A 27,874-nucleotide genomic window follows, 5' to 3' on the forward strand; every position below is an offset into this window, starting at 1 on the left:
GGATGTGTTAATGTAAGGGCCTTCGGCCATGCGGGGCATAGACCCACCAGTGAGGACAGAGGGGCAAAAGTCATCAAGGGCAAACTTCTGAAACAAAGGTTTTGAGTCCTAGCTAAGAAAGGGAGTTGGTTTTCAGAGATATTCCAACCAACAGGCCTTTCAGACACTCCACCAGCTCCTTTTGCAGTTGCATTTACTCAGCATCTCCCGGATGTCACAGTGAAAATAGCCAGCGTGCCACCAGAAAGAGGCTTCCCACATTTGACGCATTCAGTGTTTTGTGTTTTGTTCTGCAGAGCTCAACCGGAAGCTACAGGATGAGGGATTGCTCCTGTGCTCAAATCCTGCTTGTTGGTTTCCCAGAGACACCTGGGTAGCCACTGTGAAAACGGGAGGATGTTGTATGGGCCACTGGTCTGCTTTTGCAGGCTCCTCTTATGTGCCCAAAGGACTCCTCTCGACTCCAAGCCTGACAGCAGTTCATTAACCTGCCAGGGAAACTAGGCGAGTCCATCAGGGTTGCATTATGGATCTCCTCATTTGTTGCTCCCCTTTTGCTGAGCCAGCACAAGCTGAAGCAGCAGCTTGCTGGGTCAGTGGAGCAGCTACTCATGCGGAAGGAGAAGCCAAACAGCCATTTGTGGCTCAGTGCAGCCTCTAAAAAGAAACAACACACAAAATTCAGCCTGTTTAAAAATAAAAATGTATAGTGACAGAAGGATGGATGCTGGTCTGGCTATCAAAGTAAAGCAAGAGATCAAAATTCCCAGGGAGAAAAATCAGACCCTGGTCCTTTGCCCCCACCCTCTCAAAGGAGGGAGAGACCCAGAGGACCAAGCAAGGCTAGAAAGTGCATATCTTGGCTTCTACAACATCCTTCTGGGTTTCTTGGCATATAGCCTTTAAAAGCAAGGGAAAGAGAAGTTGGAAAAGGTCTATAGCTCAGTGGCAGAGCATCTGGCTTGCAAGCAGATGGTCGCAGGTTCGATTCCAGGTATCACCAGGTAGAGTTGGGAAAGAACTGTGTCTGGAACCCTGGAGAGTCACTGCCAGTCAACATAAACAATATGGAGATAGATTGAAATAAAGAACATAAGAATCACCTGGTGGATCAGGCCAATGGCTCATCTAGTTCAGCATCCTGTTCTCACAGTGGCCAGCCAGATGGCTGGAAGCAAGATCCTGCAAGCAAGATTGGAGCACAAGAGCCCTCTCTCCTCCTGTGGTTTCCAGCAACTGAAGCATTGCTGCCTCCTGTGGAGGCAGAACCTGGTCTGACACACTATAAAGGAAGCTTCTTCCTATGTTTTTAAAGTCACGAAATTTGGGGGGACAGGAACCTGAAGATTTTGAAAGGGGCTATTTAAGTTGCTATTTAACTTCCTGAGAACTGGAAGCTGGCATGCAGAAAGCCAGTGGCATTTCTTTTCCTTCCCAGGCTGCATTCACTGTTTCCCAAGTGAATGCAAATTCTACACCAAGCTCACCCAAAATTCTGAGAGCATTGTTACTCAAAATGCAAATGAGTCTGCAGAAAACCAGTTCTCCTCCTGATGTCTGTCCCCTGCCCCAAAAGACCAGGAGAACAACAGCATGGAGAGAGAGAGAGAAATCTCCTGCAAATCAAGCACAGTCAGGATGTTGGAGAAGAGGGGAGAGGTGCTGTTTTAGGATAGCAAAAAAAGTAGGCATGTGAGAGTATCAACTGCTTTTGGGCAGGAGGGAACAGAACCACAGCAACCAGACTTCTTGCTTGCTTGTCTGCCTAGCAAACTCCTAATCCACCATTTATTTGACAGAATTCTGATTGGAGGCCAGCACCTGCCTGGGAGATGACATTATCTGGAAAACTGATGGTGGCTTTTGGGGAAAAGGGGAAGAGAAGCAGGTGGGTAGCGTAACAGGTGGCCCAATCAAGAAGATCTAGGACAGGCATAGGCAAACTCAGCCCTCCAGATGTTTTGGGACTGCAATTCCCATCATCCTTGACCACTGGGTCCTGCTAGCTAGGGATCATGGGAGTTGTAGGCCAAAAACATCTGGAGGGCCGAGTTTGCCTATGCCTGCTCTAGGAGGCAGCTAAATCAATACTGTGAGCCAATTCAGACAGCAAGTCCCACTGCACCAGTCTCAAAAGGCAGACAGCAACGGAAGGACTTGGCCTGAGGAAACTGGAAGGAGATGCAGGTCTGGCACAGAACATATAAGCTCCAGCAGCAAGCAAGGAGCAGTGCCTTGCAAAGAAAACTAGGTGTTTGAAACTCTGTGTTTGTGGCATTCCACTAGTATGTGTGCTTGTGGGGTGGGGAGAGCATGATTTACAGGTAGGATCAACAGGTACAGGAAGATTATGTGAATCTCCTATGCAGACCCCACACATTAATACCACGATGCAAGCATGTGGGTGAGTAACACTGTCTCTGTCTGGTTCTGAGCAGGCCAGGCAGATTCCCTGGAACCCAAATGCAATTACTGTTTCCCCTTCCAAACAACCATGCTCTTCTTTCAAAGCTGCATCACAACCTTCTTCCAAGCAACCTAGCAGAATAAGCTGCTAATGCCGCCAACTGGAGATCTTTCCTATATTTCCTGCTTCTTCAGTACCCTTTACCATGCTAGTTACCACAAAAAGGGGGGGGGGGCTTGCATGCACCTGTCTCCTTCTTTCATTCCACCTCAAATACCACATTCATTTGACAGGTTTCTGTGCTGCACAGCTGGCAAGAGCCCCAGCGTGAAATGTGGGTGGCTTTAAGGCACACAACTGCCACAAATTTAGACTCAGAATACATCTTGCAAATGTCTGTTGACATTAAAACTCATTGCCACAGTGCTGCGCTGACAAATGCATCACAGTTTTTACACTCCCAGCATGGACACCAAGTAGGCTGGTGGATGAGGGATGGAAGAGTCTGTTCCTCTTCTGCCAGCCCACTCACTCGCCTGCGTGAAATTCCTGGTCATCTAAGGCTACCAGGTTAGTTGTTAAATGCAAGGCTGTAGCAAGACATAAAGAAAATGGATTAGCACCAGTTTTAATACGGAAAGAACAGTGAGATTACAACCATCTTCTTGGCAGCTTTCAAACAGATTTCATTACTTCTGCTGAGCAATCCCAGATCTCTGCCCACCCAGTTCCCAACCTGGTAGATAATAGCATCTATCATTCATTATACTAATTTGATGCCCTCCAGAAAACCAGGCCACCATCTATCTGCCCAAATACTCTTCCCCAAGGATTAAGTCACAGACCTAGGACCCAATTCAACTGTACTTTTATTGGCTTTGGCTAAATGTTTTCATAAGGAACAATGAAGATGAAAAGAGCACTGCCAGAAGTTGACGCAATATAATATATGCAATGCATTATAAATAAATGCAAACAAGCTGCATTTTAAAAACCCACTGAGCTAATTTTGCTGACTGACACTCTCAGTGAGCACATCCAAGCCAGTGGCAGTAAGAAAGAAGCAACAGAGGCTGTTGCTTAAACAACAAAAGAAAGGAGAAAACAATTTTTTTAAATGGTAACGCCGTATTTGTGTTTCTACAAAGGTTTGGCACCATAATGAGTGGTGACCTACAGTTTTCCCATGCACCCAAGCCCTTCACCACAGGATTATGACCTTAGGCAGCCTTCCCCAACCAGATGCTTTGGACTACAACTGCCCTCAGTCTCAACTAGCATCGCCCAGGTAGGAGGAGGCTGCTAGGCATGAACAAGGCACAGGACGCAGCAGACCAAACGGTGCACCTAGTCAACATCCTGCTTCCTATGGTGGGCTGCTGGAAGCTTCAGGGATACTTACAAGCAACAGCCTTCTGCCCACAGCACCTGCTACTCCATGCACACTCTGCCTCTGAAAATGCAGGCTCCACTCAACTCTCAATAAAGCCATTTTCCACAAATGTGTCTGATTACAGACCAACCTTTGCCAACCCTGGTACATGCTGGCTGGGATTGATGAGGGTTGTAGTTCACTTTACCACATATATGCCCACTCAACCACTTAATTGATTTATTATATTATTTATACCCCACCCATCTGACCAGGTTGCCCCAGCCACTCTGGGCAGCTTCCAGCACGTATAAAAACATAATAAAACGTCAAACATTAAAAAACTCCCAATACAGGGCTGCCTTCAGATGTCTTCTAAAAGTGGTAAAGGAACCCTGGACGGTTAAGTCATATCAAAGGCAACCATGGGGTGCAGCGCTCATTTCGCTTCAAACCAAGGGAGCTGGCATTTGTCTGCAGACAGCTTTCTGGGTCACGTAGCCAGCATGACTAAACCGCTTCTGGTGCAACGGGACACCGTGAGGGAAGCCAGAGCACACGGAAACATGTTTACCTTCCTGCTGCACCTACCTATTTATCTACTTGTACTGGCGTGCTTTCAAACTGCTAGGTTGGCAGAAGCCGGACAGAGCAATGGGAGCTCACCCCGTCGTGGGGATTCGAACTGCTGACCTTCTGATCGACAACCACAAGATGCTCAGTGGTTTAGACTGAGATGACCACCCACCTCCCTAAAAACCTATCCCTAAAAAACCTACCTATACCCTAAAAGTGGTATAGTTCTTTATCTCATTGACATCTGATGGAAGGGCATTCCACAGGGAGGGCACCACAGCCAACTGTAACTTCCCTGTAACTTCACTTTTTGCAGTGAGGGATCCTCCAGAAGACCCTAGGAGATGTCTGGACCTGAGTGTCTGGGCTGAATGATGAGGGTGGAGATGCTTCTTCAGGGATACAGGGCCAAGGTCAGTTAGGGCTTTAAAGGTCAGCACTAACACTTTGAATTGTGCTTGGAAACGTACTGGGAGCCAATGTAGGTCTTTCAGGACTGGTGTTATATGCGCCTGGCAGCCACTCCCAGTCACCAGTCTAGCTGCTGCATTCTGGATTAGTTGTAGTTTCCAAGTCACCGTCAAAGGTAGCCCCACGTAGAGCATGTTGCAGTAGTCCAACCAGGAAATAACCAGAGCATGTACCACTATGGCGAGACAGTGCACAGGTAGGTAGGGTCTAAGCCAGCCTGGACATAGAATTGACCTGCACCTCCATAGACAGCTGTGAGTCCAAAATGACTCCTAGGCTGTGCACCTGGTCTTATATGAGCTCAGTTATGCCATTCAGGACCAGGGAGCCCCCCACACCTGCCCTCCCCATCCCCCCAAAATAGTACTTCTGTCTTGTCGGGATTCAGCCTCAATCCGTTAACCATCCTCCACCCACCTCCAGACATTCACACAGGACATTCACCGCCTTCACTGGTTCTGATTTAAAAGAGAGGTAGAGCTAGGTATCGTCCACATACTGATGAACACCCAGCCCAACCCCCCGATGATCTTGCCCAGCAGCTTCATATAGATGTTAAAAAGCATGGGGGAGAGGACAGAGCCCAAGTGAGTGCCCAGGGGTCTGAACACTCCTGCCTCAACACCACTTTCTAGACACAGCCCAGGAGGAAGGAGTGGACCCACTGCATAACAGTGCCCCTGGTCCCAACCCCTCTTCAATCTGTGGAACCGGAACTGTTACATGTGCCACATAATACTCGTTCTGCGCTTATGAGAGTCTTTTGGTAAGGCAGTTTCCACACTTGAAACTCCCTGACTATTAACGTCAGCCAGGTGGCACCACTTACACACTTTTTAGTGCCTGCTGAAAACATTTCTGTTCAGGCAAGCCCATCCAGATACACAGAATGCTGACCAGTCCTTTAACTTGTTATTTCAGTTATTATTTGAAAGATTTAAATAGCTGTTTTTAACTGTTTTTACTGATAACTGTTTTATTCTTTTTGTGGGCCGCTTTAACATTTTTTCTTTACAGTCAAGCAGTCTATAAATGTTATGACGTAAACAAACCCCCCTGCTGCCTTAGAATGCATTCACAGCTCTGCCACAGTTGCACATTAACAGGGGAGCAGCAGCAGTGAGTCAGTGCCCCCTCAAGGAAGCATCCGCCGTTACTGGTGATCTTACTGAGGAGCCTCCAATAATCTTCAGAGATGGCTCCAGGATTCCACAGAAACAGGCTGAAAGCCATCAGTGCCCAAAAGATGAAGGTGTCAGGCAGAGAAATCTATCGGACTAAACCATTCTCTCCCCACTCCCCACGCACAGACAGTTCCATTGGCCTACCTTTGTGATGAGGATCCGGTACTTCTCCACCAGGTGGTCGTTGTTGTGACATCCCGCAAGCAGCTGCCAAACCTCCCCCCGCAGAGCTTCAGGGACTCCGCTTCTCACCAGCGTGGACAAGGTTTTTGGTCGCACACTCAGATTCAAGTGCCTGGAAGAGAGGAAAGAGACCAGGCATCAGACCAGGAAGGGTGTGTAGGATACAGACCCTGGGCTGAATGGTTTTGGGCGACTCCAACATCCACAACATCCACATTGATGATGCCTCAGGTCCATGATGCAACCATGGGCCTGTCTCAGTATCTGAAGAAGTGTGCATGCACACGAAAGCTTATACCAAGAACAAACTTAGTTGGTCTCTAAGGTGCTACTGGACCAATTTTTTATATATATTTCGACTGCGTCAGACCAACACAGCTACCTACCGGAATCTGTCTCACACAGTTATTGGTCCAATGCACAGAAGTAGCCTTTGATCCACATGGGGAGGGGGTGGTCTGGAAATGGTGTGTGTTTGATTATCACCCCATTGTCATAGTCAGATGACTTCCTGGTGAGGTTTGGACTTGCTATGTCTGCCCCCCCTTACAAGAGTGGGAGACCAGTTAGGATGGTCTGCCACCAGAAACAGATGGAATTTGGTGGATTCTTAACTCCTCTGGGGAATTTCCCTGTAGACAGAGGAGGTGTTCCTGTTGAGGTCTTAGTTCCACTGTGGAATGGTGAGACTCATGATCACTTCTGAGTACCCTCTCTAGCTTTGTGGGGTCTGTCCATCCTGGCTTATTAAAACTAGCTGGGCTGGGGTGAGTGGACGGGTCAAAGGTGTGATAAATGCATCCTTGTGTGATAAGAGCGGTGCCCACTGCCCTAAAAGAGGCAGCCGTGTATCTACTCCTCAAAAAGCCAACCCTAGACCCAACGGAGTATAACAACTACAGGGTGATGGAGAGCAACTACAGGCATTTCTGTAATAGAACGATTATCTAAATCCACTACCATCTGAGTTCAGACTTGGTTTCAGAACTGAATCAGTCTTGGTTGCCCTGATGGAGGACCTTTATCATGAAAGGGACATGGGAGTGTGACCCTGTTACTTCTGATAATTAATTAATTAATTAATAAAATAATAATATAGTGCCTATCCGACTGGATTGCCCAACCACTCTGGGTGGCTTGATCTCTGTGGCTTTTGACATCATTGACCACTGTATCCTCCTGGACAGACTTAGTGAGATGGGCACCGAAGGTACTATATTACAGTGGTTCCATTCACATCAAATTCATGTCCAGAGAGTAGCACTGAATCAGTGCTATTTAATATCTATGTGAAGCTCTTGGGAGATGCCATTAGGAGTTTTGGGGCAACCAGTATTCTGATGATATACAGCTCTACTTCTCTGCAACATCTGAACCAGGAGAGGCTGTGAACACTATGGATCAGTGTCCAGATAGTAAAGGTAAAGGTAAAGGTAAAGGGGACCCCTGACCATTAGGTCCAGTCGTGACCAACTCTGGGGTTGCGGCGCTCATCTCGCTTTATTGGCCGAGGGAGCCGGCGTACAGCTTCCAGGTCATGTGGCCAGCATGACTAAGCCGCTTCTGGCAAACCAGAGCAGTGCATGGAAACGCCGTTTACCTTCCTGCCAGAGCAGTACCTATTTATCTACTTGCACTTTGATGTGCTTTCAAACTGCTAGGTTGGCAGGAGCAGGGACCATCGCGGGGATTCGAACCGCCGACCTTCTGATCGGCAAGTCCTAGGCTCTGTGGTTTAACCCACAAAGGTTATTTGAGTGGGTGGTTCCCACATTCTGGAAATTGGCAAGTTACTTGTTCTGAATGGGGTTGCATCCCCTCTGATGGAGCAAGTGCATAGTTTGAAGGTACTCCTGGATACACCTTTATCACTGGGACCTAGGTGTCCTCTGTGACTAGGAGTGCCTTTTACCAGCTTCATCTGGTTCGCCAACTACACCTGTTCCAGGACAGAGATAGTCTGACCACTGCAGTCCATGCACTGGTAACCTCGGGACTAGATTACTGTAATATGCTCTATATGTGGGGCTGCCCTTGGGTCTGGTTCAGAAGCTCCAGCTAGTGAAGAATGCTGCAGCCAGATTGCTGATGGGAGCTTCTCCTCAAGAACATGTGAACACCATGGTTAATGGCTGCACTTGCTGCCCATGTGTTACTGACCCAGGTTCAAGGTACTTGAATTGATTTGCAAAGTCCTGAACAACTAGGGTCCAGCATAGCTCAGGAATCGCCTGAACCCTTCTATCCAAGCTCAATCACTGAGATCAGCTGCAGGAGAATCTTTGGCCATTCCCTGAGTTGGTGAGGCTCATTTCACAACAAGAAGAAACTGAGCCTTTAGTGTCATCAGCCCAGTCATGAGGAACACCCTGCTACTGTTGATTCTGCAGGAGCCTTCTGTGCCAACTTTTAAAGGCCTGCTGAAAACTTTTCTACTCCACCAATTTCACACAGAAGCACATCACTGCTTACTTCAACTCGCCTGTGGAAACAACTCAGAGGCCAAGAAAGAAGGAAGGGTAACAACAGGAAGATTTAAAGGAACTTTTGGAAACTCAAGGCAGTAAAGATATAAGATGATCAGAGCCCCACCGAACTTGAATCATGGGAAGTCCCAATAAAAAATTATAATTTGGCGGAATATTTGGACTATATGATATGTATTTGTATAATCTGGAATATTTAATGTGATTTGATTGGATTGTTAAAATGGGGGGGGGGTTTAAAAAGAAAACTTTTCTATTCCACAAGACCTATGCAGGCAAATAAGATCTGCGGGTTTCTTTTTGCTTTTAAATTCTTTTTAACTTTTCAAGATGTTATTGTTTGGTTTTATGTTTTTTATTGTTATAAACCACTGTAACATATTTTTGTATATAAATGTTTTTTTTAAACAAACAAACAAATCCATGCTCTTTTTAAAAAGGATGACAGATCTATCATTTTAGAAATGTGGAGGAAGCACATTCATGTATTCAGAAAGGGAGGGACCAGGCCCACATTGGAACATATTTGGCAGGTAGGTTCACAGAAAAAAATGGTGTGCATGTAAGTAGAATCACATATCTGAAGAGTTGGAAGGGACCCTGAGAATCATCTATTGCAACCCTCTGAATTTCAGCTAAAGCCTCCATGACACACAGCCATGCAACCTCCCTTTAAAAGCTTCCAATGAAGGAGAATCCACCACCTTCTGGGTCAGTTTGGAAGGCATCAACATCCAAGTGCCCCATGCTCATAAATTGAGGGGAGCAGTTCCAAGGCATGCAAACGGGCACAGAAGATCCATTCAACAGAGGCTGATGAATGAGGACTGGCTGGCAGGGCTCATGGCAGAAGGACTTCCAGGCAAGGATGCTGGCAGGAGGAATCTGCAGCAGCCCAGGTAAGCCTTCCACTCTTAGCTGGCTTGTCTACCACGTGTGGGAAGTGGCAGTGGGTGGAAGTTGACCTCTCTTGCACAGCAGTCTTCAAGGAGCCTATCAGGTAGCAAGAAGCACAAGCCGGCTAGGACAGAATGGATCCAGTGTATGGCAGCCTCCAGTGCTCTTACCTGCCTGCCTCTTTGTCACTGTCTTGCCTGCCTTACTCTCAACCATAAGCTTCTTCAAACAGATTGGTTCACAATAGAGGGCTGAACCTGCTTACCATTTGGACAAGAGGTCTCCCCATGTCTCAAGGATTTTCTCTGCACACTCTTTGGAAACGTCTCCAGAACCACTCAGGAGAGGCTCATCATTATCTGTAAGACACAAAACACGCACAGAGGAAGGGGACATGAGAGCAAGAAGCGCCATTTCTGACCTCCATTTAGAAGGAAATACTAGGATGCGCTGCACCTGTTGGATCAGGCTTAACCTGTGCAAACATGGCACAGACAGCAGGGTGGCTCAGCCCAAGCCAGAAGAGGGGGGGAAACAACACATCCCAGAAAAAGATGCTGGGCATGGGGAGCCCTTTCCGGGCAGAAGGCGGCTCTCTTTCTCTCATGCATAGCTTTCTAGGTCTGCGAGCCAGAAACAGAGTGGGTGCAGCAACATGTTTGGCTCTTCTTTTATACTGTATGCTGCATTCCAGCCATGCAAAAGTCAGAGGTTTCTACACACTCATCAAAACAGGCTCACACAAACCTCTATCCCTGGAAGCAAGGGGCAAAAGCACCTGAGCAGGACGCAGCCTGTGGGGAGCCCTGAGGGCTGGACAGAGACCTGGAGGGTTCAATTCAGCCACCAGGCCTGAGGTTCCCCACTCATGCTCTACAGTCGTGGTCAATTAACCACACATACTAGAGAACAGAAACGGAAAGTCCATAAATATGATCTGACCACCACCCTGATCATACACGTGCACACACACTCTGCCTATGCCCCTCCTAGCCCCACCACCACTTGCCAGCCCAGAACAAAGGCCTGCGCTGAAAGCACCAGTAAGAGTTCTTAGCAGATCACTTGGGATGGTGAACAAGGGCTTCCACCACAGCCAACAGCTAAACGGGGCATAAAATCATAGAATTATAGAGTTTGAAAGGCCCTCAAAGGTCCTCTAGTGCAGTGCAGGGATCACAGCTAGATAGGTATCTGCCAAATACGACTCTTGGCTTCATGAAAGCATGGGGAATGCTAGTATGGTAGAGGAAAAGGAAAAGCAGAGTAAGTCGACCGAATGCAGCCTTGCCCAACCTGGTGCTCTCCATATGTTTTGGACTGAAGTTGCAGTAGCCCCAAGCCCATGGAAGGCACCCAGGTTGTGCAAAGCTGCTGTAGAGGAACAGTAGTAGTATCTACAGTTACCTTCAGCTTTGAAGCCTTCAGTAAAAACACATATAGGGCTGTGCGATATCAGGTGTTCAACATCACAATGTATCACCAGCTAAACATCGCGATATAGTGATACATCACCATGTTGATAGGAAGGAGCATCGGCCCCAGCCCTGCGAGGTGCTGGGATGAAACCGCCGCCACCAGCACCTGGCGCAGGGAGGAAGGAGGCAGCTGGAGAATGAAGGTTAGGTGCCAGCCAGCAAGCCCCCCCCCCCATGATGTACTGCCAGGTGAAGACGCCGTCACGATCTGGCCCTCAAATCAGTCCTGGGTGATATAGCAATACATCGCCCAGGCCCAAACACATAACACGTTTGTAACCTTCCCTGCAGCAAACCTTTAGCTGATTCATGGCAAGAGGCAGTCTTGACAAAGCCATCTCCTTGCTCTGCTTCGGAGGGACACAGCTACTCCCTTCTTACCTTCCTCTTCATCATCCTCTGGAGGGGATGGGATTATGGAGCCCTGAGATCCGGACTGTGGCAGGCGGAGCACTGGGCTCGCGGTGGTTTTTCTCCTCTCCCTTTCTGACTCACTCTCCAGGCATATGACTTCATAGAGTGTGTCTGTGCTGTTCTTCCGGTCCTTCTGCTTTATCTGAAGGATACAGGACAGATTAGGTTTCAGCGCTGTGGAAGAGCTTGACAAGAAATGCCTAGACAGACTCGCAAGCAACTTTCTGTATATATCTGTGAGAAGGCACAGGAGGAAGAAATTAATCCTATTCAACAACCACAGAGGAGGGAGAAATAAAATAATTTTGGTTAGTCTTTCCGGACCCCAGAGAGACATCTGCCAAAGGTCCTTTGCTCTGTGGCCAAAATTGCAAAACTTTATGTTAAAGAGCTTTGCTCTTCCTCTCAGAAGGCCTTGATGCATAGGAGCAAGAGGGCAGGAATGGGGAGAAGAGGGGGGTATGTGGAATTCAGACAACTGCCCCAGATACAGATTCCGCTATGTTCTGGCTCCTTAATGCTTGGGAAGGGGGGATTCCAACTGCCTTCTATAAGGCAGCAAGACAAGACCTATGGACCTTCTGGGGGAGGCTGAGATGCTTTTGGTGGTTCAAGTGTTGGGACTAGGACCTGGGAGATGAGGGTGCAAGTCCTCACTCAGCTACAGAGCTCAGTGGGTGACCTTTAGCCAGCCAGGTCTCTCAGCCTAACCTACCTTATAGGGTTGGATGTGAGGATAAATGAGGAGGCAGAGAACCATATATGCCCCTTTGAACTCCTTAGTGGGATAAAAAGGTAATAGTAAATAAATAAAATTAAAATATTTTCATTTCAACTTCTGATTCACTGTTCAGAGTTCCTGCCTTACAACCAGCTCCAAGATGGTTCCCCCCCCCCAACAGAAACCATTTCCAAAAACTAAGCTCAGGCTTCGTTTTTTCTGGGGAAAGTGAGTTATTCTTTTCACCAGGCTGCCGCCACTGGTAAAACTCCAACACCACTGGTAAATAAACATAAGCATACACCCTTAACCACTTCCAGCATGGCTGCTCAGATGTCTGTAAGAATCAGGTTCTCTTTGGAGGTTTATCAGGCAAAATCTCTCTAGCACCTCTTCAAAAGAAGCACCCCAAAACAAAGCAGTGCCCCTCCGCCCCCACAACACCCAAGATGAGCCTGGTTCTTGTCAAGAGTCAGATTGGGGCTGAGAACAAGCCTCACAATGAGAGTGGGTGGAGCGAGACAAGAGCCAACAGAATTAGCTCAGTAAGATAAACTTCCTTAAATTAACAAGGCTTATGCTTTTAGGCCTGCCAACCTAGCAGTTCGAAAGCACCCCCGGGTGCAAGTAGATAAATAGGGACCGCTTACTAGCGGGAAGGTAAACGGCGTTTCCGTGTGCGGCTCTGGCTCGCCAGAGCAGCGATGTCACGCTGGCCACGTGACCCGGAAGTGTCTCCGGACAGCGCTGGCCTCTTGCGTGAGATGGGCGCACAACCCTAGAGTCTGGCAAGACTGGCCCGTACGGGCAGGGGTACCTTTACCTTTTATGCTTTTAGGGCCGAGAAATATTTATAGCCAAGAGAGGCAATTGTTCAAACTTCTCCACATTTCACCTTCAAGAGAGGAGAACATAACCTCAAAGACTTCCCACACACCCCTGCCCAACGTGCCAAGGCATGAAGTTCCGCTTCTCCAGTGGAACCTCAAATGTGCTCCAATCATCTTCCTTTGATTTACAAGCAACTCCCCATTTGTGTGGGGTTGTATTCTGGGTCACTATGCGCGTCAGCAGTCGTGTGTAAGCCCATTCCGCACTGAAAAGGATGTGTGTGTCAGGGGTTGCGTGTCAATCAGATGCCACCCGTACTATTTATTTGATCCACATCCCGCCTTTCCCCCCAATGAGCTCAAGGTGGCGCACATGGTGCTCTTCCTCCCCATTTCATCCTCAAAGCAATCCTATGAGGTAGGTTAGGTAGGTTATTGTCTGGGATCGCTGTCATCCTTGGGGTTTATGAGGGAGGGAGGGAGGAGGAGGGCAGAGAGAGACTGAGGCTCCAATGGACACTGCACACTGGCTAGCCAAGTATCTCCAGAAAGTCATTTCCCATCACTTGAACTCTGAACTTTTAAGTGACACACCAGGACACCCAAGCAGCCCAGAGAAGGCTGCAGCCCCACTTAGCATTCCAAGGCAGGAAGCAACTCTGCCCATCCCTGGGCTGTGTGAGAAGGGGAAAGATGCATAAACCCAGCCTCTCCCAACCCTCCCAGCGATAGGTGGGAAGTACTGCCTGCACAAGGGCTGGGCTCAAGCCCTCAAACGGCACCAGGTCCAAAAGTTTAGCTTTCTCCTCCATGCGAGACCAGAGTCCCAGACAAACATAACTCAAAGGACCGCAGAGTTAGGGAAGGAACGAAAGGGCCCACCCCACAATATCCACACCACTAAGGATGGGACCCACAAGCGTTACCTGCTTCAGCTTCAGGAAGAAGTTCTCTGTGGAGCTCCGCTTGCTGAAAGGCCAGAAGAGCCTCTCGCTGGCAGGGCACACACGGACTTTGGTCTCCAGGAGGAACCGCACAGGCTCCTGCACCTCAGTGATCACCAAGTCGACAGCCGTGGTCAGGAACAGCACTTTGTCTAAGGAGAGGAAGCAGGGAAGCTGGTGTTTCCCCTTAGGCCATTCAGCACAGCCCTTGCCCTGTGCCTGTGGCCCAAATCGACCATGCCAGTGTGTCCAAGACACAGGTAGCCAAACCCCAGGTACATCCATACCATGGCGACCAAGCGGGGTTATTCCCAGATTAAGGGTGAACAGCACTGTAGCTGAAAGTTGTTGTTGTAGTAAATTATTATTATTATTATTATTATTATTATTATTATTATTATTATGAAATATAAAATACCTCGCATTTCCCCCACCTGTTAAAAATCACTTTTACTGTGATCTGAAAACATTTGCACGTCTCCCCATCCCATTTAATATCAGACAGAGATTGCAAGGAAAGGGAAGTGGATAGAAAGAGACTTTTAAAGGTTTCTGTAAGCATCCTCTCTCTTCCCTTTAAAGTCCCTGAGATTGGGAATTTAAAAGGGAAGAGGGAGACAATTTGCAAAGGCTTCTTCAGGCCTCTCCCCTATCTCACTTCAATCTTGAAAGTGGGGAGTAAAGTTTGCAAAGCATTTGGCAAGCAAAGGCAATGGAGGGGATTTTTCCAGCACTGTTTCTGCTTCTTTTTGCTTGCCTTATTTATCTATTGATTAAAAAAAATATTTTTAAATTGATATTCATTAAAAAATATCAAAGTGCCTTGACTGTGTGTGCCTGTTCCCAGCAGGGAACCAGCATCAGCAGCCAAAACTGAGCAGGATTTAGCCCCTGCTCTTCAGCTGACAAGTGGAGAGCTAGATCCTACTTTAGGCTGCAAGTCCCTGCCTGCACAGCCAAAGCAGAATTGAACCCCACCTTCCTGTCCATCATGAGTCACTTCAGCTGAGGGACAGGTAGGTGTGGTTTGTAGGAAAAGGTCTTGCAGGCCAAACCTCATCTTGGTGGGCCAAGATTGGCTTGCGGTCTGGAGGTTCCTCACCCCCACCTTAACTAGCCTATGACAGAGAACCTGGTACATTTCCTCCCAAAAGAGCACTCCATAAACCAGGCAATGTTGTAGCTCACAGCCAGTATTTTGAATTGAGTCCAGAAACAAAGTGACCTCCCAGCAAGGGGAATTACATTTCCCAGCATTTGCATCACATCTTATGTGGGCTGTCCTATCGTTTTGGTGCTATCCTCCTGCCATGGCTCCCACCTGAACTGTCTTCCAGAGTCTGGCTTGAAGGGTTAGAACACAGAGACATCAATTACGTCTCCATGCCGCGCACACACACACACACACCCTGACTCAACGCCATCTCAGCTTGACAAAACAGGTTGGCAACTTGCTGACTTGGGACCAGGTGCACTCCTTGATTTCACTTTTTTGTGGCCCTCAAACGCTTCTGAAGTTACCCCATTCTTCCATCCCATCCAAGTTCCTTCCTTCCTATTCTTCCTGATTTTATAAAAGCATGACAACAAACAAGTAGGCTTTAACTAAAGTCAGAAAGGAATTAATTTCACTTGCTTCGCAGAACAGTAATTGTATCGGTCCACTAAAGTACTAACAAGAAATCCTCTGTATGCTTCCTTGAGTGTACTCCAATCCAACTCAGTGGAGCTTACACCCACCTAGACCTGCAGGGGACTAGCAATTCTAATGTGAAAACTGGTAAAAGCCATGGTGAAAACTGATAAAAGGCAGTCTTATTTCAAGGTTAGTTTATCCAGAAAACTTAAGTCTCCGGCTCCACCCACTGTCAGTATGTGGCTCTGAACAGATGACCCCAGACGGAATGAGGTCCTCGATAGGAAAAAGATTCCCTACATTCGACTATCTGGGATTGGCCACTGATCATTGCATGCATATCTAGAGAAATATACAGGAAACAACTTACACATCTCAAGCAATCTGACCCAAACAGGAAAGTCACTGATCACAAACCTTTCGGTGTTTCTTCATTCAGTTTATGGAAGTGTGGAGACTTTGTGTTCCAGCTCCCAGTGATGACATAGGACTTCCCATCAGAACTTTTGCCCATAGACTCCTAAAACCATAGAACAGGGTGAGTTAAAACAAAGCCCATAGGCTCTGCTAGATCAGATCACAAAATACACTTGAAATCACTGGAAACACACAAGCAACATGTCATTTAGTGGGGCTATTTGAGGGGGAAATCTCTGGAAACTGAAGGGCACCTTACCAGATCCAACAGGTGCATATTGCCACTCTGCACATCCTTCCCAGGGCTAAGGAGGAGGCCAAAACACCTGTGATTGAAAAAGAAAAAAAGCCAACCTCTAGCAACCATTTCCATGCGGAACTGTAGTTCTGAAAAAGGTAGTCAGATTTTATGGGGTACTTTGGTGGAGAAAAACCACAGTATGTACTAAACTGTTTAACAACTGCCCCATCAGCTCTTTGAGAAGAATTGAAATGAGGAACTGGGCAGCAGGGTTAGAGGAGATTTTCAGCTCAATAGTACTTTATAGATTATACTTATTTTATAGATTTTATCATGCTTTTCAAGAGAGTCTCATCACAAAGCGGTGAACACAATACAAAAGACACCATTCAAAACTTAACACAACTCCAAACCTTAAAAATGCCAGCACACACAAAACCCCCTACAATCCACCAAGCACAGTAAGAATAAATGTTAGCAGCATTTCAATTTGTACCCCACCTATCTGACTGGGTTGCCCCAACCACTCTGGGTGGCTTCCAACGGACAGCAATAAAACATCAAACATTTAAAAACTTCCTTATACAGAGCTGCCTTCAGATGTCTTCTAAAAGTTGTGTAGTTCTTTATCTCCTTGACATCTGATGGGAGGGCATTCCACAGGGAGAGCACCACTACCAAGAAGGCCTTCTGCCTGGTTCCCTGTAACTTCTTGCAGTGAGGGAACCTCAGTGTGTGGGCTGAATGATGGGGGCAGCAGGGAGGGGGCCTGTCTGATCTTACTTGGGGGAGAATTCCATGGGTGTGGGGCCACCACCAAAGATGCCCCTTCCTGCCTGCCCACCAAAGCTCTTCAGAGGAAACAGACACAAAGTTACCTTTCAATTGCCAGTTCTTTGTTGGTTGTCTGTTGTACGTAAATGACGATCTTCTTGTCGATGCCTTGGCGCAGTTTAAAGCACTGCCGGTCCTTGTCTTTGGGGACAGCACTGTGGTCAAAAAGGGAAATGTTCACACGGTCCTCTTATTTGTAGTCACAAATTTGAGAACAGAATCAGTAGGCAAGTGACAGTTTTCACAGCCTGGTGAGTCCAGAAATCTAAGAGAGTTGGTGATTCGACAAGGACAACAGCATGCCCTGAAACAGGAATCACCAACATTTGCAACCACACACACCTCTCTCTTGCTCTCCATCCCACACCTGAAATAAGGCGGCGGGGGGGGGGGGGTCAGTGCTTATAGTTTCTTTCAAGCATATTGAAGGTGGTGGGTAGTCTTAATGGAAAACTGCAGCTAGGGAGGCAAGAATAAATCTCCAGGACACATACCACAACAACAATTAGGCTTGAAAAGGCTTTTTAGAGTCTGATTGTGGCAGGGTACGGAAGGATGGCAGGAAATAAGTGTTCCAACCAATATTGGAGAACAAACAGTAGAGTGTAGAGGAATGAAAACATAAGGAACTGGAAGCCCGAGAACGGGGTGAGAAGATCTAAGATTTAGATGAGGTGATAATTGAAGACTGGGGTTTTTTTAAAAAAAAAACACCTAAGATGTACTAGAATGTAGCTTCCTATCAACAATACGCACAGCACTCTTTTAAAAGAGGCACCAAGGTTTTAAAAAGGCACCAGTCTGTTTGACACATGTAGAGCTGCTATGACAAGAATGAACAGCAGGTGGCCTCGCAGCTCTATGGCTCCAAAGGCAGTGCACATCAGAAGGAAAAAAAGGGTGGTCACTAGATAAAGCATGCTAAGGATACAGGTCTTAAGTTTTCTGGGCTGGGCAATGGGCACTCAAATGCAATAAAGTCAAGAGACCAGTATCTCCAGCGTGTATCCAATGGGGGAAAAACCTTACACACACAAAAAACCCGCTTTGAGGGAAGGAGGCTGGAGAAGATGGGCCACTGGCCTGATACAACAAGGCTCTTCTGTTTTTTTAAAAAAAAAAAATTAAAATAATTTATATTACACTTTAAATTTTTGTAATCACAGTATCCATACATACATCAATAAACTCTTACCGGAGCATCTTATCAGAGCATCGACCTCCTCCCGCCCCTCTTCCTGACTTCCATATATATTTACTTTAATCTTAGCATTTCTATAAGCACTTTTTTACCTTCTCTCTTATTTTTATATTTCCCCTTCCAACAAGGCTCTTCTTAGGGTCTCAAGGGAGACCTGGAGGGGCACAGCTCCCCGTTGTGGTCTTAGGAGGCCCTCCTCTTTAGATACTAATGTATATTACTTCACTTTAAAAATGTGGTTGGCCAGCCCTGGTGCCTTCGTGGGGCCTTCCTGCTCCTTCTGCTGGGAGGGGTCCTGAACTTCTGCCCCAGAGTGTTGCCCTGTCAGGGCCAGGATCCAGCCCCCCTGATCCAGCTGCACGGTGGCTCTTCCCTTCTTAACAAAAAGGGCCACTACTGAACAAAGTCCAAACCAGAAGATAACAGCACATAAAACTCCCATACCTGATTTCGGAGAATGTGCTTCACATTTACTTCATCTTTATTGGGAGGTAGCCAACGGAGTCCATATTTATTTCAATGGGCCTACTCTGGGAATGCCTTAGTCAGCTATCACCCATTTTAGCTTCCCATTTACTGACCCCTCATTAACCACACCCCCTGCATCATTCATAAAAAATAAAATATACCATTTTTAAAAGGTTAACACAATAAAATCAGACTATATCCACATAAAGACCATTTCAAGCAACATAAAACAATTCTTTAAAAAGCATTTTAAAACCCAGCTAAAAATAACTTGGACCATATTTCATGTTTAAAAGGGTTCTGGGGAGGAAGTGGGGAAAGCACACCTGAAATATCCTTTCCCATCATCTTCTTTTATTTCCAGAGAAACGGAGAAAGTAAATATGTCACTGTCTGGCGTCTGCGGAGCAGAGGGAGCAGCAAGCGGGGTTTGTTTGGCAGAGCGGCGGAAGGCGGTGGCAAAACTGTACAGGATCCGACTCACCTGTGGACACGAAGAGCCAGAGAGAAAGAAAGTCAGCAGCCGGGATTCCTAGTGGGGAGCAGAGTTGGGGAAACGGCTCTTTTGTTATTTCTGAGGGTGGAGTGAGTTCGTGGCTGGCTTAGCAGCTATCCAGTGCACTTTTGAAGTTAATGAGGGTTTCAACACAGGGCTGGTGAGACACTCTAATGTAGTTTTCCCCAACCTGGTGCCTTCCAGAGGCTTTGGACTACAACTCCACCAGCTCCACCTAGCAGAGGTTAATGGCCAGGCATGGCAGAAATTGTAGTCCAGAACCTCTGGAGCACACCAGGTTGAAGGCGACTCTTATAACTGCTACATTACACCCACTCTGTTTGTTTTGATAGGATATGCTTTTCCGCTTTCATTAGGATTCTCCAAACTCCCTTCAGTTGCTCAGCCTCACTCTTTGAATTTGGTGCCTGAATGGAACACCTCTGCCATGGCTTCCTTTAACAGTGCAATTCAGTGCAATTACTTTCAGAAGTAAGTCCTACTGTGTTAAGTGTACACAAGGCTTCAGCCCAAGTCTGTGACTATGAGCCAAATCAGAAATTTGTGCCAAAATCTAACAAATTATTCCATCTTGCAAGTGCATATCTTGAAATCCTTCTCAGCAACACTGCTCGTTATCAATGCAGAGAAGAAAGACCTGATCACAGTCAGAGCTTAATGAGCCCAGCACAGAATAACTGAAGCATAGTATGATGCTAAACTGTCAGCACAAATAAATGGCTGGAAGCAGAAGATCTGCATCATCAGGGTTACCAAGTATCACTAAGAAGGTACTGTCAATATACGAAGGAGATTCCTTCTTTGGCAGGAAGAGGAGGACATAAATTTAATTAATAAATGAAATCTAGGCCTTAATACTGAGTCAGACCACTGATCCTTCCAGCTCAGTATTGTCCACACTGACTGGCAGCGACTCTCCGGGGTTTCTAGTACGGGATCTCTCTGGAGATGCCAGGGACAAAACCTGGGATCTTCCACATGCAAGGCAGGAGCATCAACAAAGGCGAAGCAGATGCTGAACTTACAGCTTCTTGGATTTCACACCGAAAGACATGAATTCTGAAGAGCTCTGAGTTGTAATGGCTTTCAGTGAAAGCGAAGCAGTCGCTTTCTGGAGTCCCGTCGTGTCCCCGCACACAGAACAGGATCTTGTAAATGGGATAGTTGGCTATTTCGGTGTTTGTTGGGGGTTCTAGCAGCCTACAGAGAAAAAGGGGGAAATGAAGGTGTGAGCTGCAAATGCTTCACCTTGAAGACAGACAGGCTGCAAGTAGTTTAAGTCCAATCTTCTACTAATTAACTGGTCAATTTAAGTGAGCAAAATCTTTTCTAATAGGCTAAAAAAGGATCTAAATTGAGCAACTTCGCTCATATTCAGAAGTGCACCTTCTGCGTTTCTGCTTTCTTCCTTACTGAATGCTTTCACAGCTCTCCTTAAAGGAAGCAAAGGTGGTTTTCAAAGAAACATGTTTCCCTGATGGAGGACTGTTCATACTTGACACCCATCATGATCTATGGGATGGCTTTGAAAATATGAATTTATTCCCGACTCTCTTGAATCACTCTGTACCATCCCAAGAGTATTATATTTGTAAATGCCAGGTTCACTGATTGGAGGGCAGAGAGGACATCATTAGGCCCTCACTCCCACTAGCAAAGACTTCCACTAAGGCAACATGACTTTCCCTATCTCTCCTCCCACCCCCAATTGGCTTCGGGGGTAGGAGAACCCTCAGAACAGCATGGGGTAAGCTGAATTGCTTGCTCTGCTGGAATAACTGCCATAGTGCAGTTATTCCTTCCACTGGACATTACAGATAATTTTAAAAATAGTTCTGTTCTTTTGCTAATATTAAAATCTTCCGTCCACATAAATCAGAAGTTGCAGGAGCAGACTAGACAATAATTATGCCTCCATTCTCCCTTTTATAGATTTCTTGTTTGAGTTTAACGCCTGTTATCTGAAAAATAATAAAATGGAGTGCTAGCACAGAAAAGCCAGCACTAGCCACCAGAACACCTGGGAGGCTGAAGGTGCAAACTTCCCTTCACTGACGTCCCCACCACCCACCTGCCTTTCTGCTGCTGGCAAATGTCTATGGAGACCAGAGAGTTGGCAGTGAACCATCTAGCCTGGTGAGAAGATCCCTAGCCCAACTGAACTGCATCTAAGTCAGACTGCTGCGGTCACCGTGGAGTGAAGCAAGACCACACACTTACTTACAGTACGGGTTGGCTTTATTTATTTATTTTGCCCAGTAACTTAAGATTTTGCACTGTACTTGTATCTAGATTCATTTCTTTGCAATACAGTAAGCCCGCAACGTTCGCACATTTAACTTGTGTACATTCAGCTTTACAAGCGTCAGAAAATAATTTATAAAAATTAAAAAGAGGCTGGGTACTGGGGGGAAAGATGTTTGCAATCCCACCCACCATTTCACCTTGAAGTGTTTTGACTATACGTGATTTTGGCTTTAGGCATAATGTCAAGAATGTAACCCCTGCGTAAGTTGTGGGCTTGCTGCACTGGCATTTATCCTATGTTTCCTGAAATGTTTTTTTGTCTTATTTGAATGCCTTGACATGTTCCATAGCAAGTTGTGTCCCGTCCCCCCCAACGTTTTGTACTTTGATAAACTGCTTTAGCACTGTGGACAAACAGCACAGAAATAAATGAAACTTTAAAAAAAGAAAATAAACAGCCACAATTTACAACCAGTTTATCAAAGAAGACACTTTTCAGAAGATTGTCTTGGTGTTGCCCCATAGTAACCATGAGGCAACTTAGAAAATATTGCCACAGTATACAAAGCAGGTCATAAAAAACACCACTGCCAACGACAGGTGGACCTACAGAGCCTCCCACAATGCCACACCACAGGTGGGAAAGTACCTCACAGTTCCCTCCGACACATTAGGAACCGAAAGAGTCACGTCCACGGAAATCTCACACTGGCTTCGCAAGATGGACATCATCCTCAGGGCCTCCACCTCGCTCCTGGGAGCATTGACCGAGGCACAGCCCAAGTAAGTGAGCTTGCTGAAGACAACGCTGTCCTCATCAGCAACTGGAGTAAAAGGACTTGACTCCTCGGAATCTACAAAACAGCAGAAAAGCGGAGTCCGTTAATTTGTGTATCAAATTGCTAAATTGGATCAGTATCCTCTACCACTCACATTAAGTTAAAATGAGTCTCTCCTGTGTAACCAATCTGACTCTCAGATATGACTATTTGCACCCTATCTGATTTGCAGAGTTTGGATCTGCACCATTAAGCAGCGGTGCCAATGGGAAGCTTTCAATCAATGATTGAAATTGGCCCCTTCCCCCTTAAAAAGCAACCCACCCTTTAGGGAATGGTTGTGAAAGACCAGCCATGATTGGAAAAACCAGTTCTGAAGAGAACAGCTAGGAAGGACAATGAAGCCCCCTGGCCAGTCTCTGCTCAGGATACACAAAGGCTGTGCATATTCTGCTCCTCTCCAAGAAAGCACCATAGAAGTGCAAAAGGCTGTATCTGGCAGGGTTCAACCTCAAGAAGATCGTCAAGTTCCTAGGCATTACTGTTGTGCAGGTTAAGACTTAATAACACATTTATATTCTGCACTTTCCATCCTTTAAGCCTACCCCCTAGGGCAAAACCAAACCAAAATATCTAACCAAAATATCAGAACCAAGTAACAAACACCAGGGAGGACCAGGAAGTCACCGGTCCCAGTTTCATAAAAGACAGGCTTGAACAAGCCCATTTTGACCTGCCTTGTAAAACACTCCCTATGAAGTGGTCAGGTCTCTTACAGAGCAGGGAATTGTATGTTGTGGATGCCACTGAAAAGTCCCCCATGTCCCCTGCCTTCACCATCTGAACCTCAGAGGGTAGATACAAAAGAGAAGGCCATTGCATGAAGTTAGTTGACCAGCTGCTGTCCCTTGACATTTGTCAGCTGCCTTGAATGTTTCTGCTGGCTTTCTCCATTATTGCCCAAGCTAATTGTTCATTAGCTGCCTTGAGTGTCATTTTGACAGGAAGGCACAATATGAGTGTTTTAAGAAATGACTTTCAGAAACTCACCCCAGATTTGCTCTACATCTGTGCTTCCTTCTCTTTCTTTCAGAGGGTTCTCACAACCCAGTTGCGCCCTCTCATTTCTCATTTCCCACCCACCTGCCCCAAATTTCTCTCACCTCCCTGCGCTGGCTTCACTGGCAAGCTCATATCAGGTTTCTGGGGTCCCGCCACAGACACAGGGTTAATTGTGGAGGATGCGGAAGCCTCGAGGAGGACTGGCTCATCTCCCTCTCCTCCATCATGATGGCTGTCCTCCTCCTCGTGTTCTCGGTCATTTGATGGGTCTTCCATGGGGGGATCCATTAGGACGTCTTCAAGCTCTTTCTGCAGTTGCTGCTCACTCCCATTCCCTATAATCTGTGAAAGCAAGTGGCAAAGGGTGAGCCAAAAGAGGAGAGATGGGGGCTTGACTGAGACCAGACACACATTCACTACAGGAGGCTAAACAGAGGTTAAAAGCAGTTCAAATAACATTGCATTTGCCCAACTCTCTCAAGAGACACTGATATCACTAGAAGGTTTCATTGGGTATCTCCAATGCTCATGAAAACAATACATAAGCATACTAAGATCTCGTTCTTCTGGAGATGCAACAGGTTTGGCCAAGAAAATGCTGCACTGCTCTCTCCAGCACAAAAGCACAGGAGCAGCCCTACAGACTTCTGAATGTGCAAACTGCACAGTAGAGACACAGAATCAAGAGCAACAACAGTAGTGGAATTCTGATGGGCATTAATGACAGCAAGGAGCTGGGAACAGCGTGGCTGAGCATTCCACAGTGGTTAAAGCAGACTGGGAAGAGGCTGCAGCACCTTCACATCTCATAGATGAAGGCAACTTCTCCCAGGCACCCAAGCTGCCAGGGCTGCCCTTGTGGTCAGCACCATACCTATTTCTACCACGGCTTTCTATTCCCCACCTAATCCTTCCACATTTACCAATTTAACTAAAATGCCTGCCTGCTGACAAGTCCCAGCCTGTGAAGTTACACCTAGATCAAGTAGCATCTGACCATCCCTAACGCATTTGTGTCAAAACAATGGAATAATATAGTATTTACTAAGGAGAAAGAATGCAAAGAGGCGCCCACTCAGAAGTCTTCCCACAGCCTGCTGCATAAGGCAGCAGTGCTAGTGTTTAGCCTTTCAGACCTAGAGGCAGGGCCCAAGCCTCTGGTCAAACGTGCTGGGTGACCTTCAACTAGTTAATGCCTCTCAAGTCTGACTTGCTGCACAGAGTAGTTGTGAGGGTAAAATGAGGCACCATGTCACTGATTCCATTGGAGGAAGACTGGGATAAAAATGTTGATTACTATTAAGCACTAAAGCCAAAGCCGTATGGTATGCGGCTCCTTGCTCCTGCTGCTCCCTCACAGACAGGGACTATGTAGCTCCCTTGGCATTACTGACTGCATTTATAACCCCAGCATTTTCTCCATGGAGCTCAAGGTGGCTCACATGGTTCCCCCTCTCCTCATTTATTGCTCACAGTGAAATAGTTTAGGCTGAGAAGCACTGACAGGCCCAAGGTCACCCAGTGAGCTTCATGACTGACTTGGGATTCAAATCTGGTCTCCAAGGTTCTAGTCTGACACCCTAGCCACTATACTACCCTGCCAAAACCACCCTGCCTCTGAGCCCCCCCTTCTCCCTCCCATCCTGTGCCACGGTTCTCCACCACTGCCTGGCCACAAACACCCCTCTCCCCCTGTGTACCTTGGCCACTCTCCAGCCAGCTGGCTTCCACTGAAAACTGAAAGGGGAGAGTCACAGAGCTGACACTTGGCCAGAGGTAGTTTGTGGCCAGACGCATCTTATGGCTGCTTCCTCCAAGATTTTCAAATGAGAAGTTGAAGGAAATGATTCAGAATGCAAGCACTCCCATCTTCCCCAGGAGAAATAACTGGGTACAGCCACCTTTTAAAAGCATCCCCCTCCATCTACTCTCCACCTCACTTACCTGATGGCTGCTTCCTTCCAGCAAAGAACACCAGTCACTTAAGCCTCCAGTAGTGAAGTGGAAGTGCAAACAGTACACAAAACAGGAGTTTTCCTGCCCTGTCAACGTAGGAGTAAACTACTGAAATGGTAGGTGTGGAGATGCCACCTAGTCACATTCACTTCCATCTCCAGGACAGGAGGCAACCTCCAGAGCCACAAAGCTGGCCAATCCTGGCTCACAGATTCAATGCGACCGAGGCCATAGCCACATGGAACATTACTGTCTCCACTTGGAAGGAAGTCTTTCATGTATCGGTACAAGGACAAACCAAGATGGCCTGAAATCTGGTTAAGCCTGTTGAGCTAAATTAGACAGCAGGTAGCTTTGCCCTGTAATTTGCATCAGAAGAGAACGAGCCTTTGGAGAAAAGCTGTAGGCTCAGAGGCAGAGCAGTCGCTTTGTGTACCAAAGAGGGTGCCATTGTGAGTCCCTGGCATCACCAGTTAAAATAATCAGAAAGCAGGTGGAGAGGATAGACCTTTGCCCAAGATCCTGGAAACTGTGGACAGGGGAGATGAGGGGAACAGAATCTTTTTCAACCCAAGGGCTGCACTTCATTTATAGGGAACCTTCTGGGAGCCAGAATCAAACGCAGGCAGAGCAATGCATGTGACTCTTGCCTTTGAAATGTAGGCTACATTCCAACCATGCAGCAGCAGCAGCAGCTAGGGATTTGCACACACCTCTCCACCCAGGCAAGCTAGAGGCTTCCTCACAGTTCAAAGGTCAATTCCAGCCAGGCAAAAGAGCCCAAGGAGGATACAGAGCAAGGCTAGTGAGGGGCATGGTCTGTGGAAACTGTGAAGACGGTCCTGGCAGCCGTCAGGACTGGATTCTGCCCTGGGCCTAAGGTTCCCCACCCCTTGACATTAGGCTATTGCCTAGGTTTCTGTGCACAGAGAAGACTCCAGCAGACAGAATGAAGAGGCATCCACAAATAATCTGCCCTTAAAAAGTCTAAATCCAAAAGGAGGGAGAGGAGATCTTTGAGGATATTTAACTGCGTAAAAGACCAAATGCAAAGGGGGCATTTCAGCTGGAGAGATTGCTGGTTTCCAGAACAAGAGAAACAAATATAGTAGGACTTAATTGATCCATCATATGGTATAATACCGGGACGCGGGTGGCGCTGTGGGTTAAACCACAGAGCCTCTTGGGCTTGCCGATCAGAAGGTCGGCAGTTCGAATCCCCGCAATGACGGGGTGAGCTCCCATTGCTCAGTCCCTGCTCCTGCCAACCTAGCAGTTCGAAAGCACGTCCAAGTACAAGTAGATAAATAGGTCCCGCTCCGGTGGGAAGATAAATGGCGTTTCCATGCACTGCTCTGGTTCGCCAGAAGTGGCTTAATCATGCTGGCCACATGACCCGGAAGCTGTATGCCGGCTCCCTCGGCCAGTAAAGCGAGATGAGCACTGCAACCCCAGAGTCGGTCATGACTGGACCTAATGGTCAGGGGTCCCTTTACCTTTATGGTATAATACAGGTGTAAGAAACCTGGGGCTGCCCAGATATTATTGGGCCTTCAACCCCAGCCAGCATGGCCAATAGTCAAGGATGTTGGGAGTTCTGTCCAGCAACAGCTGGAAGGCTGGAGGTTCCCCATCCCAGCGTAATATATGAAGGCACACAAGTAGACATTGGGCAGCAAGGAGTGCGTCAGCATGCCAGCCAGTGGGTTCATCATCACCCATTAACATTACAGGAACCAGGCTGTTAGTCATTGCTATGTACACTGTAGGTGACTGCAGCCCCGTTCTTGGGTCTTTGGCTGCCAATGATGAAGCGGAATTTGGCCCACCATAGGTAACAAACTTGCTTCCCTCTAACTCAGGACCTTTTGGGTGGACCTAAGCAACATGTGACCCTCACATCCAAGCAAGTCACTGGGCTTTGAGAAGGTGTGAGAGAAGACCTCTGCCAGGGTCTTAAAGTCCTCCTGTCTCCTTTCCAAAGCAAAGTTAGTGCTTTCCCAGCTTTGGGAAGAAGATGGGAGAGCTCTAGGACCCTGCCAGAGCCTAATACACCTTTCCCAAAGCCCAGAGCTTTGCTTATCCAGCTTTAGGAAGGCAGCACAAGGGTTGGTGGGGTGGCTTTGCTTCCTCTGCCCCAGCCAGGCAATATGCAGCCAGTTAGAAACTCAGATATATAAGCTAATTGCCAAACGGCACCTTGAACCTAAGTTACGGTCACCACAGCAGAATGTCTAGGTACTTTTTTTAAACTGTTAAATTTATTGTTATCGTTATTATTATTATTCATTTCATTTATATACCACTTTATATTTTAAAGAAAAAATCTCAAAGAGGTTTACAACATATTAAAACATCAAATAAAACAATCCAGTATAAAACAAATTCAAGCTTCAAGGAAAATATTTTGGATCCTTCCAGGATGGATTCAATTTAAATTAAATTTATTTAAATCACGATTTAAATCACTAGCCAGTAAGACTTGATTTAAATCATTTTTTTACAGAAAGACTCATTCTTGCTAGTACTGTAATCTTAATATTTACAACCAGA

General features: G+C 46.8%; 1 protein-coding gene across 4 annotated transcripts in view; it reads right to left on the reverse strand.

Moving 5' to 3' along the window:
* RABGAP1 (RAB GTPase activating protein 1) overlaps window positions 1–27,874 on the reverse strand; it is a 92,445-nt gene that overhangs the window by 45,831 nt on the left and 18,740 nt on the right. For 2 of the 4 annotated variants that reach the window (XM_028715973.2, XM_028715974.2), the window contains 11 exons: window positions 23,467–23,707; window positions 22,174–22,378; window positions 20,303–20,477; window positions 19,087–19,244; window positions 17,136–17,246; window positions 16,276–16,342; window positions 16,017–16,119; window positions 13,946–14,115; window positions 11,436–11,610; window positions 9,842–9,935; window positions 6,155–6,305 (listed from right to left, as the gene is read on the reverse strand). In XM_028715973.2, the coding sequence (XP_028571806.2) occupies window positions 6,155–6,305; window positions 9,842–9,935; window positions 11,436–11,610; window positions 13,946–14,115; window positions 16,017–16,119; window positions 16,276–16,342; window positions 17,136–17,246; window positions 19,087–19,244; window positions 20,303–20,477; window positions 22,174–22,378; window positions 23,467–23,707 (1,650 nt within the window). Of the gene's footprint in view, window positions 1–176; window positions 2,998–6,154; window positions 6,306–9,841; window positions 9,936–11,435; window positions 11,611–13,945; window positions 14,116–16,016; window positions 16,120–16,275; window positions 16,343–17,135; window positions 17,247–19,086; window positions 19,245–20,302; window positions 20,478–22,173; window positions 22,379–23,466; window positions 23,708–27,874 lie in introns of those variants that run through there. The other 2 variants (XM_077922687.1, XM_028715976.2) reach the window with 2 other exon arrangements.

The sequence above is a fragment of the Podarcis muralis genome, chromosome Z (assembly GCF_964188315.1).
Source record: "Podarcis muralis chromosome Z, rPodMur119.hap1.1, whole genome shotgun sequence".
NCBI lineage: Eukaryota > Metazoa > Chordata > Lepidosauria > Squamata > Lacertidae > Podarcis > Podarcis muralis.